Consider the following 15,172-nt stretch of genomic DNA (forward strand, 5'->3'; position numbering starts at 1 on the left):
GACAGAAATTCTGAAATCATCCCGCTTTCACTATCACATGTGCGCGGATAATACCCAATTATACCTGAAGATTGCCTCGCCTGAGGACATCTGGTCCCTCAACTCAGTCCTACTGGAAACTCAAAGCTGGCAGACACATAACCACTTGAAGCTAAATGCTCTCAAAACAGAATTCCTCCTAATCACACCACACAAGCAATCTCCGGTCATGGAACAATGGTTGAATCAGCATACTGCTCTTAACTGTAGCCCTCACCTTGTCGATTCTGCAACCTCTCTGGGAATTATGTTAGACAAAAGTCTGAACATGCAGAAGCACATCAGTTTCCTCGCCAAAGGAGCAAACTTCCAACTCCGCATCCTAAGGAAACTCAAACCTGATCTCCCTGCTCATGACCTAAAGGTTGCAGTGCAAGCCTTATTCAAGGTTTGAGATCACTATGGCAGCGGAACCCTTTGCGGCCTGCCTAGAGTGAAGACAGCTCCTCTTAGGGTTGCCCTCAACTCTGCTGCTAGGCTCGTAACAGGTGCTAAAAAATACAACCATATTTCTCCTGACCTGTTGTCCCTGAACTGGCTTCCATATGAAGCTCGGATACAGTTAAAAATTGCATGCATGGCACACACAAGCATTCACTTCAATACCCCGCTGAACCTCGCTTAGAAACTGGAGCTCTCATGTGGTTCGAGAGCCTCTAGAAGCACCACCATCCTATTGCTTGAACCACAAAAATTCAAGAAAAGAAAAACCTACAATCTAGCCTTCCCAGGTATGTCACTGAGGATTTGGAACTGACTTATCTCCTGAAGTCAGGGTGAATCCTTCCACTGTCCTCTTAAAAAAGGAAGTCAAAGTGCTCTTGACGAAGACATTTCTGCCTCAGACTGGTTATTCCATTTAATATTGAGGTAAAAGTCGCAGATTTGTGGCCCAGCTGCCAGGGTCATGAGAATGCTTGGCTTTACAAGATTGTGAATTTTTTGCTTTGTTGATTCTGTTTTGATTGCTTTTATCCTTCTTGATGTATAAACTGTCTAGCGCTCTGATGCCCTCGGTGGTCATGTTCGCTCTATAGAAAAATTTCTAAATAAGATACATAAATAAAAGCAGTTTGGCACCGAAAACAAAATCGGCTCCCGATACACTCCGAGAGCCCATTTTGGAAACCATGCAGGAGAGACTCTACCTGAGACAAAAACGGATCCTTATCTATCCAGATACTAGCCGCATTGTTACAAAGACTGAGTCGGTGCCTTCTGCCAAGAAGCAAATGTTTTTTTCAAGAAGCTATGGATTTGCCACTACCTGTGAAGAAAAAAGACAGGGCTACCAACCGTCTGCACCCTATTGCTCCTACGTTTTCATCTCACATACCACCACCTCCAACACGTTCTATACCTCACTCACCACAGAATCCCTTAAATATTACACCTCTGGGATCTCCACACACAGACCCAGATGCAGATGGAGGGATGATGACACTTGTGGCTCACCACCATCAGCATCACCACCAGACCCTGGCAGGATTATGACAGCAGGTTTTAAAGCGACATCTACAGATGCCTTTTTCCGCCTATATATCGCAAACTCACACCTCTCCATCTAGAGGGTATTTCAGAGGCAACTACAGATGTAACAACTGCTTCAAAGGTCGTGGCAAAGGTACATAAACCTGTAATGCCCCATCCGGTAATAAACAGTGAGTTACTGCTCCTTCCCCTGATCATTCTACACTAGTGAGTCGATTGCAGCAGTTTCTCCACACCTGGCAGTCAATAACTTCGGACCGGTGGATGTTGGACATTATCAAAAAGTACAAGCTCTCTTACTCATAGGAGCTATAGAGCCAGGCCCTCTACAACATCAAGGGTCTGTGGTCTACTCCATGTACTTTCTAATTCCCTAAAAAGGCCGCTTGTAATTGCAGATTTTAGATCTACGGCTTCTAAATCACTATATATCAGAGCACTTCCATATGGTCACACTTTAACAGCGCTTCCACTTACACAGCAAGTCAACTTCATGTCATCACTAGACTTAAACGACGCTTACTTTCACATTCCTGTTCACCTAGCACATTGCAAATACCTCTGGTTTGTGATAGCAGGAAAACACTACCAATTCAAGGTCCTTCAATTCAGAGTAACCACTGCACCCAGAGTGTTCACCAAAGGCTTAGCAGCCGTTGCAGTGCATTTACGCAGGCAAAACATTTGTATCTTCCTGTATATAGACAACTGGCTGATCAAAGCACATACGTCAACACACTCGGGTTACCATAAACCTTCTGCAACAATTGGGATTCACGATCAATGTCACAAGTCCCATCTTCCACCTTCACAGCTCCAGCCATTTCTAAGGGCTGTGGTCAACAGTCAATCAGGTTCAGCCTATCCAAAGGCAGCCAGAATTCACAATTTTCAAAGAATGCTACTACGATTTTAAATCAATCAATACTTAACAGTCTAAACTTTCATGCGTCTTCTGGGAATTATGGCTTCATGCATTGTCATAGTGCCGCATGCCAGACTGAACATGTGTCCGCTACAAAAGATGTTTAGCACAACAGTGGACTCAATCACAGGCTCTACTGAAGATCTAGTGTTGGTAGACAGCCGGACTCATCACTCTGAAGTGGTGAAACACACAAAACTTACTAAAAGGGTGGCCGTTCATAGACCCTGTTCCACAAATCATGCTAACAGCAGACTCATCCCCCTCAGGGTGGGGCGCTCACCTACAGTATCTAACAGTTCAGGGTCTCTGGACACCAAACACCAGAATCTCCATATCCGCTACCTAGAGCTTCCAGCTGTTCACCTAGCATTGAAAGCATTTCTAGCTCACCTGATTGGCAAGGTTGTCTTAGTCCAGACAGACAACATGACAGTCATGTACTATGTATAAAAGTGTGGGGGGGGTAGAGACACTCTCTAAAGTTTATCATGCCTCTCTCAGACCATATGGCGTTGGGCGATACATCACAAAATCCATCTACTAGCCGAATATCTGCCAGGCACAGACAATGATTTTGCCAACCTCGTCAGCAGGATGCGACAACAAGTCCACAAATGGAAACTCCACCCCCAAGTCCTTCTCCCATACTTACACAAATGAGGGTTTCCACAAATGGACCTCTTTGAGACTCCACAGAATGCAAAATGCCCAATCTTCGCCTCCAGCTTCTCACTCCCACGAGCCAAAGGCAATACGCTATGGATTAGTTTGTCAGGGATATTTGCCTACTCTTTTCCACCTTTCCCCCTTCTTCCGTTTCTGGTTCGGAAGCTCAAGCAAACGTCTCACCCTTATTCTGGTAGCTCCCACATGGGCTTGTCAACCTTGGCTCGCCACACTGCTTAAACTGTCAGTAGTTCCGCATGAGGAGCTTCACCTCAACCCAGATCTTCTCACTCCGAACCATGGCTCAATCCAACATCTGAACACAAAGGAGTTAAACTTTGCAGGTTGGCTCCAGAGGTCATAGTATTCGAGTACCTACATTTGCCAACAGAATGTATGAGCATTCCCACTAGAGCCTGTTATGCAGCCAAGTATAAAAGATTTGTTTTTTACTGTCTTAACCAAAATATTTATCGAGTCAATGCATCTGTACAAAACATTATTTATCTTTTGCATTTACAACAATCTGGCCTTGCTTATACTTCCATACGCTTACATCTTTCAGTAGTAGCTGCCTATCTACAAAATAGGTAACACTTCCTATTTTTCAAAGTGCCAGTTATTAAAGCCTTCATGGAAGGCCTTAAAATACCCATACCACCCAGAGTCCCACCTGCACCTGCGTGGAATCTCAATATTGTTCTCACAAGACTTATGGGTCCACCCTTTGAACCATTACACAATTTCTCCCTCCAGTTTCTTTTTTGGAAGGTGGCCTTCTTAATTGCCAACACTTCAATAAGGCGTGTTACTGAACTCCAGGCACTAACTTAAGAAGAACCGTTTTTCCAACTATACAAGGATAGGGTGGTCCTTCTTACCAACCTAAAAGTAGTTCTTCCTTTCCGCCATAATCAGTGGGTGGAACTACCTGTTTCCTTACCACAAACTGATTCTGTTGCAGAAAGAGCTCTTCATCCACTAGATGTCAAAAGGGCATTAATGTATTATATTGACAGAACCAAAGACTTTTGCAAAACTAAACAACTTTTTTTGCTTTTGCACCCCCTCATAAAGGGAAGCCCATTTCTTAATTGGGTATTTCTAGATGGATCGTTAAATGTACTCAAACATGCTACATCAAAACTAAAAGAACTTTGATTGTACCCCCTAGAGCACACTCTACTCACAAAATAAGGGCATCTATGGCTTTCTTGGGCAACATTCCCATAGCTTCCATTGGTTAAGCAGCTACATGGACTACACCACACACTTTCACTAGCTCTATTGTGTGGATGTTCTAGCATGCCAACAAGATTATGTAGGAAAGGTGGTTCTATGTACACTTTTTCAAACAACTGCAATGTGCACTTGTTAGCCACCGCTTTTGGAGGACACCGCTATCTACAGCCACACATGCCTCAAATGGATTGTTACTTACCCTGTAAGCATCTGTTCTTAGCATGTAGTGCTATAGATTTACATGCGCCCGCCCTCCTCCTTGGGCAAGTATGGTTGTTGCAGTTCTTACCTATACTTTCATCTGCATGGACATCTCTTTACTAAGACTAACTTGTACTCCATTCTCACCTACCTGCGGGAAAACAATCTAACAATGGAAACGATACCCATGCGCACTGTTACCAAGAAAAGGAGTCGCCTTACCTTGTGACTCTAAATACTTCTTTGAAGAATAATTCGCACACATCCAGACCTGGCACTAGATGGCAGGAATATGCAAAGCATGTGATTCTACAGCAATGCCAAGAACAGATGCTTACAGGGAAACCTGATCCTTACTCCAAGTGGTTGGCTGTTGACTTTGTTGTAGGTAATTCTTTTGTTGGGTGGTCAGAAAGTGCAAAGGGGCATGATAACCTGCATTGTGGCTGGTGTAGAGGAGCCATGTCTTTGATCCATATCTGTTCTCATTTCAGGTACAGCAGAGACTATGTGGTTGACGGGGAACCGTATGCTGGGTATGACCGACATAATGCAGAAGTGGCCGCCTTTCACCTTGACAGGTAGTTGACTGTTTGATTTTGTCAGTATGCTGCTCTCACTGCCTCTTGATTTTGATCAGATGTTCTCGGCCGACCATACAATTAGAACTATAGTGCTGTTGTATACTGGTCTGCGGCTCGAAAGATCAGTCTCCTAAATAATACTGTCTCTTTTCCAGTCTTGCACAGTACTTAGGGGCGAGAAGCATTAGTGATCTGTAAGTTGTCACTTTACTTTCTGTCAGTTTTTGAGAAAACCACGTAGGACAGTGTTTATGCATTGTGTTTTTGCAGATGAACTCACCCAACAATAAACTATATGTAGGCGACTGTGTGCTGCTGGGTGTTTGGCCTCGCAGCCATTTACTTTTCCTGAGATCTCAGGTCTTATTTTGTCTGCTGGTTGAATCGGAGTTCAAGGAATCAAAGACTGCATACAAGTTATCGTAATTGGCAATTGTAGGTAGGCCTCCATTTTTATTTTTACTTGTAATTACAGCAGGGCCGGCCCTATGAGGCATTTACGGAAGGTACTTATGCACATAGTAAATTTACCAAATGATGTGAGCAGTTCCAAGCAGCATGCGACTGATGCTCTCCTACGTGGTTAAGGCTCTGCATTAAGTAGCAAGAGTTGGGTTGATGGAAATTAGTGATATCAAATGTCAGATAATGGATAGCACCCAAAATAACACAACCTGTATGCTAAGTCTTTGCTTCTTATGTTTCTTTAGTTATGCTTATTTATTAAATTCTGTTTTGTAAGTATTTAGCGAGTAGCAAAAAGGAATAAACCCAGATTCTCTAAAAAGGTTTATCATGTTATTTAGAGAAAATGTTTTAACTCACGAAAGTCTCATTTAAACAAAGTGTAACTGTATACCACTGTGTTAAACACCCTTTGTGTAGATAAACTATTTAATCATTTTGGTAATGAACCTTGAAATATGATCGACCTTGATGCTATAGTAGTTCAATACTTCCTAGTCATTCCTGCACTCTGGCAACCCTATACAATTCGTATATAGCCGGAAGAGTCTCCTTCTGTTACACAGTACGTACATTGTGGTCCATCCACATGCTGTACTGTGTAAATAATTACGATGAGGTCCGCACCCGTAGCAAGGATTGGAAGGTTATCCTAGCTAGGTATTTTCCTGCCTGCTCTGCTCTAGTGGTACTCCCACTGTGGCATGTGCAGCAGAACAGACCAGTAGGTGCAACTTTCAGCAAGGCGGAAGCCATTGTACAGACCTAGTACAGCAGTTGTGCGGCCGTAGTGTTTCATGCTAACAGCGAGCTGGAAAAGGCTGCACAGGCCGTGTGAAGTGCGCTCTTTCTCGGTGACTAATAGAGCTGAGAGAAGAGTGAACGCCAGCCTCCACTACTACAAGCTGCAAAGTGATTTAACAGAACGCTGTTTCAAGTCAACCGCCACCTCACCATCCCCACACACTGACCGAGGACAAGCAACATCTTTTGTTGGTAGCACTATTTATATGAACAACGAAAAAGAATATTGCTACATTTCAGAATGGGTTTTGAATGAAAATCCTTGTGCGTTATATGGTAATTCCAGTGTCTGTAAAGCAGTAACATAAAGTCCGTTCAGCATGACAGGGATATGGGGAGGTTCTATTTGGACCCGGGCCGGGGAAGGCAAAGCTGGACCCAATGGGGGCCTGGGTAGAAAGCCGGCCGACGGCGGGAGCCCACCCCGCCCCCTAATTAAAATCCCGGCTAGGCTGGGGGGGCCAGGATTGGCCTTCAAGCAGGTGAGGGCCCCCTCCCCCAATTAGGGGGCGAGCTAGTAAGCCAAGGAGGGGAATAAGAGTAGGGCCAACGGCCCGAAAAGGCATAATCCAACCCCCCTCCTGGCTAGCAAGGAAAAAGAGAATGGGCTTTTTATAAAGCGCATCAATCATCCTCTAGGGATATCGCAGCACTAATATGGCATTACTTGCCTTTACTCTCCCGAAAACCGAGAGTGGAGAGGTCCATAGAGAACTGGCTGAAGGCTTTCAGGACACTGGCTTGTGTCTTCATTGAAAAATTCCCTCAAAGTGCGGCGGCACTCTGGCTCTATGAGCAAAAAGTGCACGAGGCGCAGCAGCAGTACCAAGGCGAACCTTGGCTACACTATGACGAGGGCTTTAGGGCAAAAATGCAAGTCTGGCCAATAATGGAATGGGGTGGCCAGGATATGGAAGGTTTCTCAAAGCACATGGTGGCAGCCAGAGAAGGGGTTGGCGCAAAGGAGACCGCTTTTCGCCAATTCGGGAGTAAGGGCACATTTGAAGGCCAAGGGAAAGAGATCAACGGCAAGAACCAGGCGGGACAAAAGTCGAATAAAGCCTGTTGGAGATTCGACAAAGACGAGTGTAGATGGGCAGCGGCATGCAAATTCAAGCATGCTTGTGGGTCATGCGGGGGAACTCACCCCACCATCCGCTGCAGACACAACACAGGGGCAGGGGCCAACGAAAAAGAGACTAGCACTAAGAAGTAAGGCGCAGGTCCCTCTAAGCAGGGACAAAGGTGGACGGGGGCGGAGGACAGATGCTGCCTACCCCCCATCGGACAGGCAGACTACTACAGCTAATACAGGGGCACGGGTTCATAAACCTGAGGTCGCCAGGGTACCACCTGGAAGATGGGGTACACCTCATGGGGGTAGGAATGGACACACTCCCACTAAACATCGTAGGCGTACTGGAACAAGTAGTTTCCAAGTAGGGCGAGAAGGAAGGGCTGTGGTAGGGGGGAGCTCCCTCCGATCGGGAAACCGTAGGGAGCGTGGCGGAGCTAAACACGAGGAAGATAGTAGAGGACGAAATTACTAGAAGATAGACGGAAGGCTATCACAGTGTCCTTGGGATGCCTCACAGTAGGGGCACTGCGGGATCCATGGGGCGGCGTGCCACCAAAGAGAAAATAGAGGTGACACTCCCAGAGGACCCTTGGGATGCCTTACGGCAGGGGTGCAGAGGGAGAAGATGGCAAGGACCCAGCTTCAGAAAAATAGAGTAGATACTAAAGTAAGATCCTTGGGATGCCAAACGGCAGGGACCCCTGGGAGAAGGGAGGGCCCACGAAAGGGTACAGGGCGAGCGGGACAGCACTTGCAGCCCGGGAAGGTCCAAAAGGACACCCTCCAAATCGGTAGCAAGTTGAAGCCTAGATCCGTGAATCGAAACACAGAGAAAGGGGCCTCCTCCCTCCTCTCCCAGGTAATTGAGGAGGCTGGGTGCAGGATACAAATAAAGTAATTGCAATGACTATACTATGACCATGAATGTCGAATTGGTGAAATGTGAAGATTTCATGTAAAAATGAAAATGCTTGTTTTGAAAATAAAACTGCGACCTTTTCAGGCACCAAAGAAGTGGTCAAGTGGTGATTTAAAGGAAAACGAGCGGTTGGTGGTAACAAGCAAGGGGGAGAGGGGAGGGAAGACTCGCCGTCTGGAAGGGGTTCAGTGTGCGCCTTCTGACGAGCACGCTCTGTGGGTTGTTGCACCTACTGGGCTGTGCAGAGCTGCAACGCCACTGGCCAGTAGTTGTGCCATGTAGGAAACAAATAGAGTAATTAAAAATGAACCAAAAGCATGCAGCTGCAGCGAGAGGAAGGAGACTGGCTACCAGAAGCAGTTCTCGGTCCAGTCTCCATGGCACGACTACTGAGGTGAGGAGGAGGGGCTGACCAGCAAGGAGCGACATGGAGGCCAGCTAATAGTAAGTGGAGCCACGTGGGAGCCAGCCACTGCTAAGTAATGAGACATAAGAGCCACATGAGAGCCAGCCACTGGTAAGTAAAGGCAAGTAATGCCATATTAGTGCTGTGATATCCCTAGAGGATGATTGATGCGCTTTATAAAAACCCTAAAATAAATAAAGAATTACTTATTTTTTTTAAATATAAGATTTTGCAAGCAAAGTGCTGTGCAGGTGAAGCCTATACAACCATTCTGGTTGAAAAGACAAGAGGGGTGCAACAGTTAATGTCCCCTCACAAAAAATGTTTTAAAAAGTGGGGTTAAAACCCAAGAGGCTGGTGAGGGGTAGGGGCAATTTGGGGGGACGGGGGACGGTGGTTACTTTGGTGAATATACCTAGAACCTGTTCTAGATTTTCTGAATCCTTTAACAGCGGCATATTTGTCTCTCACTGATTCTGCTAGGGTAATGCTACTAATGATGGAGTCCTGCAGTAGGATTGTGAGTATTACCTATCACATGGGAGTGAGATGGCCTTCGCTGAATCTGTTTCTGAAGACAAGAGGCTTAAAGTTTTTTCAGACCCACCTCAAGAAGATAGACTCTGGCAGGTTACTTTTACATTTATTTGGAATGTTCAACTTTTAGTGCTAGTCAACATGTCTTGTTGAAAGAAAAATTAATGAGCCAAAACCCTATCGGGCACGGAACACTGTGGAAATCCTTTTGTACCTCATTCCTTGACTTCCTGTATAGGACAGTCCTTGGCTTCTCCAACACGTGGTGCAGGAAAGTGCATGCTGCCTTACTGACTTTTGATCGGCTCCGAATAATTGAAAGAGAACAATTCAATCAATAACCGTGTCTGTAAAGTGTGCCATGTTAGCTAACCTGATTGGTCATTCTTCAACCAGTCAAAATTGGCCTTGGTTTACGACATCAAGATAGATTGAGGTACAGTTATTCAGATTATATTATATATATTATAGCTGTGTCAGGCCATATCTTCCTGATCGTTTTGAGTCCCCAAAGGAGCCGGGCAGCCAAATTTGTTTATTTTTTTCCACTGAGTAGATTTTTACTACCAATGGAGAAAATGGCAGGCAGGAGGGGAAAGGTAGATTCTGATCCCATTTTGGTGTATATTTGTGACCACCACGATCTACAGATAAGATGCCTATTAGGTGGCTAGAGCCTACATCCACCAAGCAGGGATGACTTTCAAAAGTATTTGTTGTGGGCCGTAAATATCCCATCACTAGAAGGAGGCATCCAGGATTTCTTGAATTACGCCAGCTAGTGTTCTACTCTGTTCTTCCAGTCCGAGTAAGCTTGTAGGTCAGCAGAGTCACCCGAATAGAACGGTTTGTTCTTGGAATTAAGTTTTAATATGCTCCCCTTAGATTGAAAAATGTCTGCAAGTTTCTGTGAAGTTGTCCAAAAGAATTGAAGACAATACAGAGTCCTGGTGAATATTGATTCTCTGACGTATAGCAATATTCACGTCCGTTTTTTGGTTTCATACATTTGAAAATTGTGCCATCTCTGCCATGGAAAGGGCAAGTGAGCCAAGTCGTAATTCATTGAAGTTCAGCAAGGTGAGTACTACCATCTTTTCTCAGCCTCGGCGCACAATGTGGCATTGAAAATTGTGGAAACCTACCACTACAGACCATGCTGTTGAAGTCTGGCTGCTAGAAAGGAAGGTTTGTTCCTGTGTGAGTTGACAGATGTGCACTTGCCAATATTCTTAACATGTAGGTCAGACTTCTTTTGAAGGTAGGGGGTGACCATAGCGGACTTGAGTGCTGGTGACATTTAGACGTTTGCCAACGGCACAATGATTTAGGGAGTGGATGGGTTGTGATAGCTTGAGATGGCATTGTTCAACAATAATAGCAGGGCATGAACTTCAGACACAGACCTTATTAACAACTCTGGTGAATGCTGTCTGTTCAAAATTAATGTGTAGAAGGAAAGAAAACGAAAGGGAGCCTGAGACTTCAATGCTGTGCCCTTTGTCCTGTGAACAAGCCCCGGTGTGTCGTCGGGAAGTGTAGGATGTCACGGCTGTGCTGGGTGGGTTAGCTCAGTGTTTTATTACTTTATTTGTTTCGGTTATTTGAAATGTGTGCAGAATGTCATCTTGCTCTTGTTTGTCAAGGGCGGTGGCTTGTACAGCACGTAGAGTCCGAGAGTCCTCAGAAAACTGCTGAAGATCAAGAAGACCTTCATTGTGAAGAGTTTTGTTAGTTGTTTTTCAGGTGAGAGTATCTGTTGTTGAATTTCATGAACTCTCTTCGTAGTTCTTGTTTAATGCTTAGTAAGAGTTTGGATGCGTTATTGCAAGGCACTGTCCACTACTCTATATGAATATATTTCTATCTATTTAAATTTTAATTTGTGTTAGACTTTGGGGTTGATTTTTGATATTTTGTAAGTATTGTATTTTCTTGTTGATTATACCACTATTATTGGCTTGGTGTTTTGTAGCTACGCCTTGTAGCTTCTTTCTATTTGCATTGTTTACGCTTGATAGGAATACATTAAACTAAGCTATTTGTAGGGAGGAGAGTACAGTCCTTTTTTGGTCTATGATGCTGATCTTTCATGCAAGCTCTAGGTCATGCAATAGATTGTTGGTTCTCTTCTAGGATGATGGCTGGCAGGAGTCATTTTAAAGTATGCCAAACTGGTTTGGGAGTTTGTCTGGGCTTACAGTGACTGTTTTAGGGGTCAGCTAGAGCAGCTCTGTCTTCTTTCTTACACGCTGGCTTACATTCGGAAGACACAAATGCAGCAAAATCCAATTGGTAATAACAAATGTTTTACTATCCTGTGTTTCCACATGTCTTCTGATAAATGGTACTTCTCTTGAGTGGGTAGGCCTAGTGTGTGTGACGGGAAGGGCCCCCAAGCGCAACATGGACACACCACATTTTTGCACTGAAAACGGACCATTTTTTGCAATGTAGATAACTGTGGATTTTGTGCCCAAGCTTAATCGGCATCTAGGGAAACCTAGCACACCTGCACCTTTTTGAATACTAGACACTAGGGGTATCCAGGGTGGGCTGTCTTGTGTGGCTCTCACCAGGTTATTTTACCCAAAAGCCTTTGCGAACCTCAACCACAGGTTCAAAACACAGTTGGCTCACTCAGCCAATCCTCCTTCTGAGGTCGATAAAATGACTACCATTGAGTTGGGTAACAATAAACATCCGTTATTCAGCACCAAGATACCCTTCGGAAAACGTACACTTTACAAATATACATTGTGTTATGACTAAAACACTCATTTCCCTTACAGAAATGTAAGATAAATGTGTGACAACCTTGTGCGATCTACCTAAGGAACACCATATTGAAATCCCCAAGGTGTTTACTTTTCCATGGGTGGTGGCTGAAGGTTTTTTATTTTTTTATTTAATTGATTTTTATCGTTCAGTGCGCACAGACAATCAGAAAAAGGAATAGTAAGAAATGGGGAGGGAGAGGTTACAATGATATTGTCTTCGAAGGGGTGGGAGGGAAGGTGAGGTATCCATGCCCAGGGAAATATTTATCTTGCTTATAAAAACAAAGAAAGTGTTTTCAATAATGAATCAAGAAAAGATATCCAGGATGCAAGAAGCACAGGCGGATGTCAGTCCGTTTCAGCAATAGGTGGTCCCCGCCAAGAAGACAGTTTACATAATGAGAACTTGGTGTATTCAAATATTAGATAGAATAATAGAAAAGAGAAAGGAGGGGAGGGGCTGGCCGCATGGACACTCGATAAAGGCCTAAAAAGCCGAAGCTGTTTTTGACGGGGTGCTGGAGGGGAGAAGGTTGTGCAGGCAGTTCGAAATATGGCAAATGCAAGGCAGGCATATATCCCTATTAGGGCAGTTCTGAGTGTGGACGTAACAAACTCGTGGGTGATATTCTATTGTGATCCTTTGAAAGTGAAGGGGATGGGAGCAGGGGGGCCTGTTGCAATGGACATAGGTAGAGGCGATATATATGCCAGATATCCTTGGGTCGTGAGGTAGGGGGTTGGAGTGAGAAGTATATCTCAGTCTGTATATCGCAGTATGTCATGCTGCGAAGCCAAGCCTCCTTCCTGGGGCATTGTCTGGTGCCCCAGTGTAATGCGATATCCCTTTTTGCTAGCAGTAGTGCTATAGCTCTGAATCTGCGGTAGCTGAGCGGGATAGCACAGACTATTCCTAGTAGAGCCAATTTGGGGGAGGGGGCGAGCGGCGTAGAGATTATATCAGAAAGCACCTGAAATATTGTTCTCCAGTATGTAGATATGAGTGGGCAGGTCCAAGTCATGTGTGCAAAGTCAGTGCTGGGGAATTGGCATTGGGGTGATTTGGAGGGGTCGTATTTGGCCAGCTCTACCGGTGTGACGTATATTCGGCTAATACATTTAAAATTAAGCCTATTTCTGTGGTTAAGAGACAACCTCTTAATTTGTTCCTGGCTGCAGGTCCAATCTTTGTCAGATAGAAAATGTGCACGGTTATCCTCCCATTGGCGCAGTGCCCCTCTGTTTAGGTCTCGCTGAGACAGCGAAAGCTGTCTCTTTGAGACATTTTGTAAGTGGGTTTTTAAAGTGCTTCCCCTGGCATAGAGCTACAGTGCACGAGGCGTGCACGCGCGCAAAGCAGCCATATGGCTTTACGTCGCTCTCCCTCGTAGCCCCTCTCCGCCCCCTTCCCTGCTGCTATTTCACACGTCTTCATCAGAACTCACGCTTCTCTCCCCCACCCACCACCATCGCGTCCAATGCTTGTTTACTTTGAGGCTTTAAAGTATTTGCTAATAATTGCGTCCGTTTATTTGTTGATTTTTAATTTAAAGTATTTGCTACTAATTGCGTTGAGTGGATGACAAGGCTCGAACACTGGTCCACAGCTCCCCAGTCAGCCGCTCTCACCACTGAGCTATCACCTCTGCCTCGAAAGCAGCATACCATTCTCTCTACATGCTTGATCCATTGGTAAATGGCTGTTGGCTTTAACATGTGCTTTGCACAATGAAGACTTCTTAACTATCTTTCCTAATACACACATCAGCGCAATGGCATCTGATGCAGTATTTCCAGAGCCATGCTTTTCTATAACCCCTCGGTGCAATACAGGCAGCCTTGTTGTAGAACGGAAGTGGGCGGAACCTACACCCCTCTCTCAGAGTGGCCGCCATTGGAGCTGGGGAAGCAGGGTCGAGTCTCTGCGGAGACGCTCAAGCATCCTGTGATGCTGGGCAAATCACGTCATCTCCCGTGCCTAACACAATAATGTGCCTGTCTGTAATGCAACTGGTGCTCATATAAAGCACTGACATCTTCGTGTCAAGATCGTGCTAGATAAATCTGAAAAAAACAGCTGCGGCCTCTAGCCAGCTCTAAGCGTGAGCAGCCCAAAGCTCTGTAGGAGTATCCCCATGTTAGGGCCTGGAAAAAACCATCGGGAGAATGCATTTCCCCCATTCACCTCTGTTGAAGCAGAGGCAAGTTCAGGCGGGGGGCAGACACAAGAACACTATTTGTGGCTTAAAATCGGGAGTCTCCTGCTGGAAGAGGGTCAACAGGAGCCTCGTGGAGTGCGGGGGTACGCTTTGTAACTTTTGTAACTAGGCGCTGTGCACCTCAGTGTTCAATCCCCTCTGCCTGAACCCCCTCCCCCCCTTCTATCCGGAGCTCCCTGTCACCACCCCACTCCTCCCAGCTGGCGCCTCGACACCTACAGAGCCCCGTGCCTGATCGTCTGCCTGGGGATGCCCTATCTGGACTGATGAAGATGTCGGAGCTGTGCCTCTCAGACCATCTGGGCTACCACAACCAGTGAGTACCTCCCATTGTGCTGAGCGCCGCGGGATGAAGGGTGGGCGCAGACCCAAGCTGGTACCTCGATATAGTACATAGCAATAAGAGGGATATGGAGCTAAGGCAGTTGTACTTGTTTCTGCAATTTTATATAGCGCCAACTCGCCCAGAAGGAATTGGAGCCCTTTATATAAGTAACAGTTACATTAGCACAAGGACATATTTATTTTTTAGGCACAGGGAGATTAAGTGATTCGCCCAGAATCACAGGATGTTAATCCGACGCCGATACTTCAACTTGGTTTCCCAGCGCCAAAGTCGGCAGCTCTGACCTTTAAGCCACATCATCATTGCCTCACAGAGCAAGTGGGAAGATTTGTTAAGTGCTACACTGGACTGAACAATATCCAGACACCTTTGGACTGAACTGAATTCAGCGTTGGTCTAGGACTAGGCAGAGTTTAACAATATGTTTTCATAGCTTTTTTTACACACTGAAGTGTGCTTTCTTTCTT

At 45.4% G+C, this 15,172-nt stretch overlaps 1 protein-coding gene across 3 annotated transcripts in view; it reads left to right on the forward strand.

Moving 5' to 3' along the window:
• The window catches only part of FAM20B (FAM20B glycosaminoglycan xylosylkinase), a 180,831-nt gene that overhangs the window by 33,482 nt on the left and 132,177 nt on the right, over positions 1-15,172 (forward strand). For 2 of the 3 annotated variants that reach the window (XM_085601634.1, XM_085601633.1), the window contains exons 3-4: positions 5,062-5,148; positions 9,307-9,453. In XM_085601634.1, coding sequence (XP_085457760.1) covers positions 5,062-5,148; positions 9,307-9,453 — 234 coding nt within the window. The remainder of the gene's footprint in view (positions 1-5,061; positions 5,149-9,306; positions 9,454-15,172) is intronic. The other variant, XM_085601635.1, reaches the window with a different exon arrangement.

The sequence above is a fragment of the Triturus cristatus genome, chromosome 4_2, assembly GCF_964204655.1.
Source record: "Triturus cristatus chromosome 4_2, aTriCri1.1, whole genome shotgun sequence".
NCBI classification, from domain to species: Eukaryota; Metazoa; Chordata; class Amphibia; order Caudata; family Salamandridae; genus Triturus; species Triturus cristatus.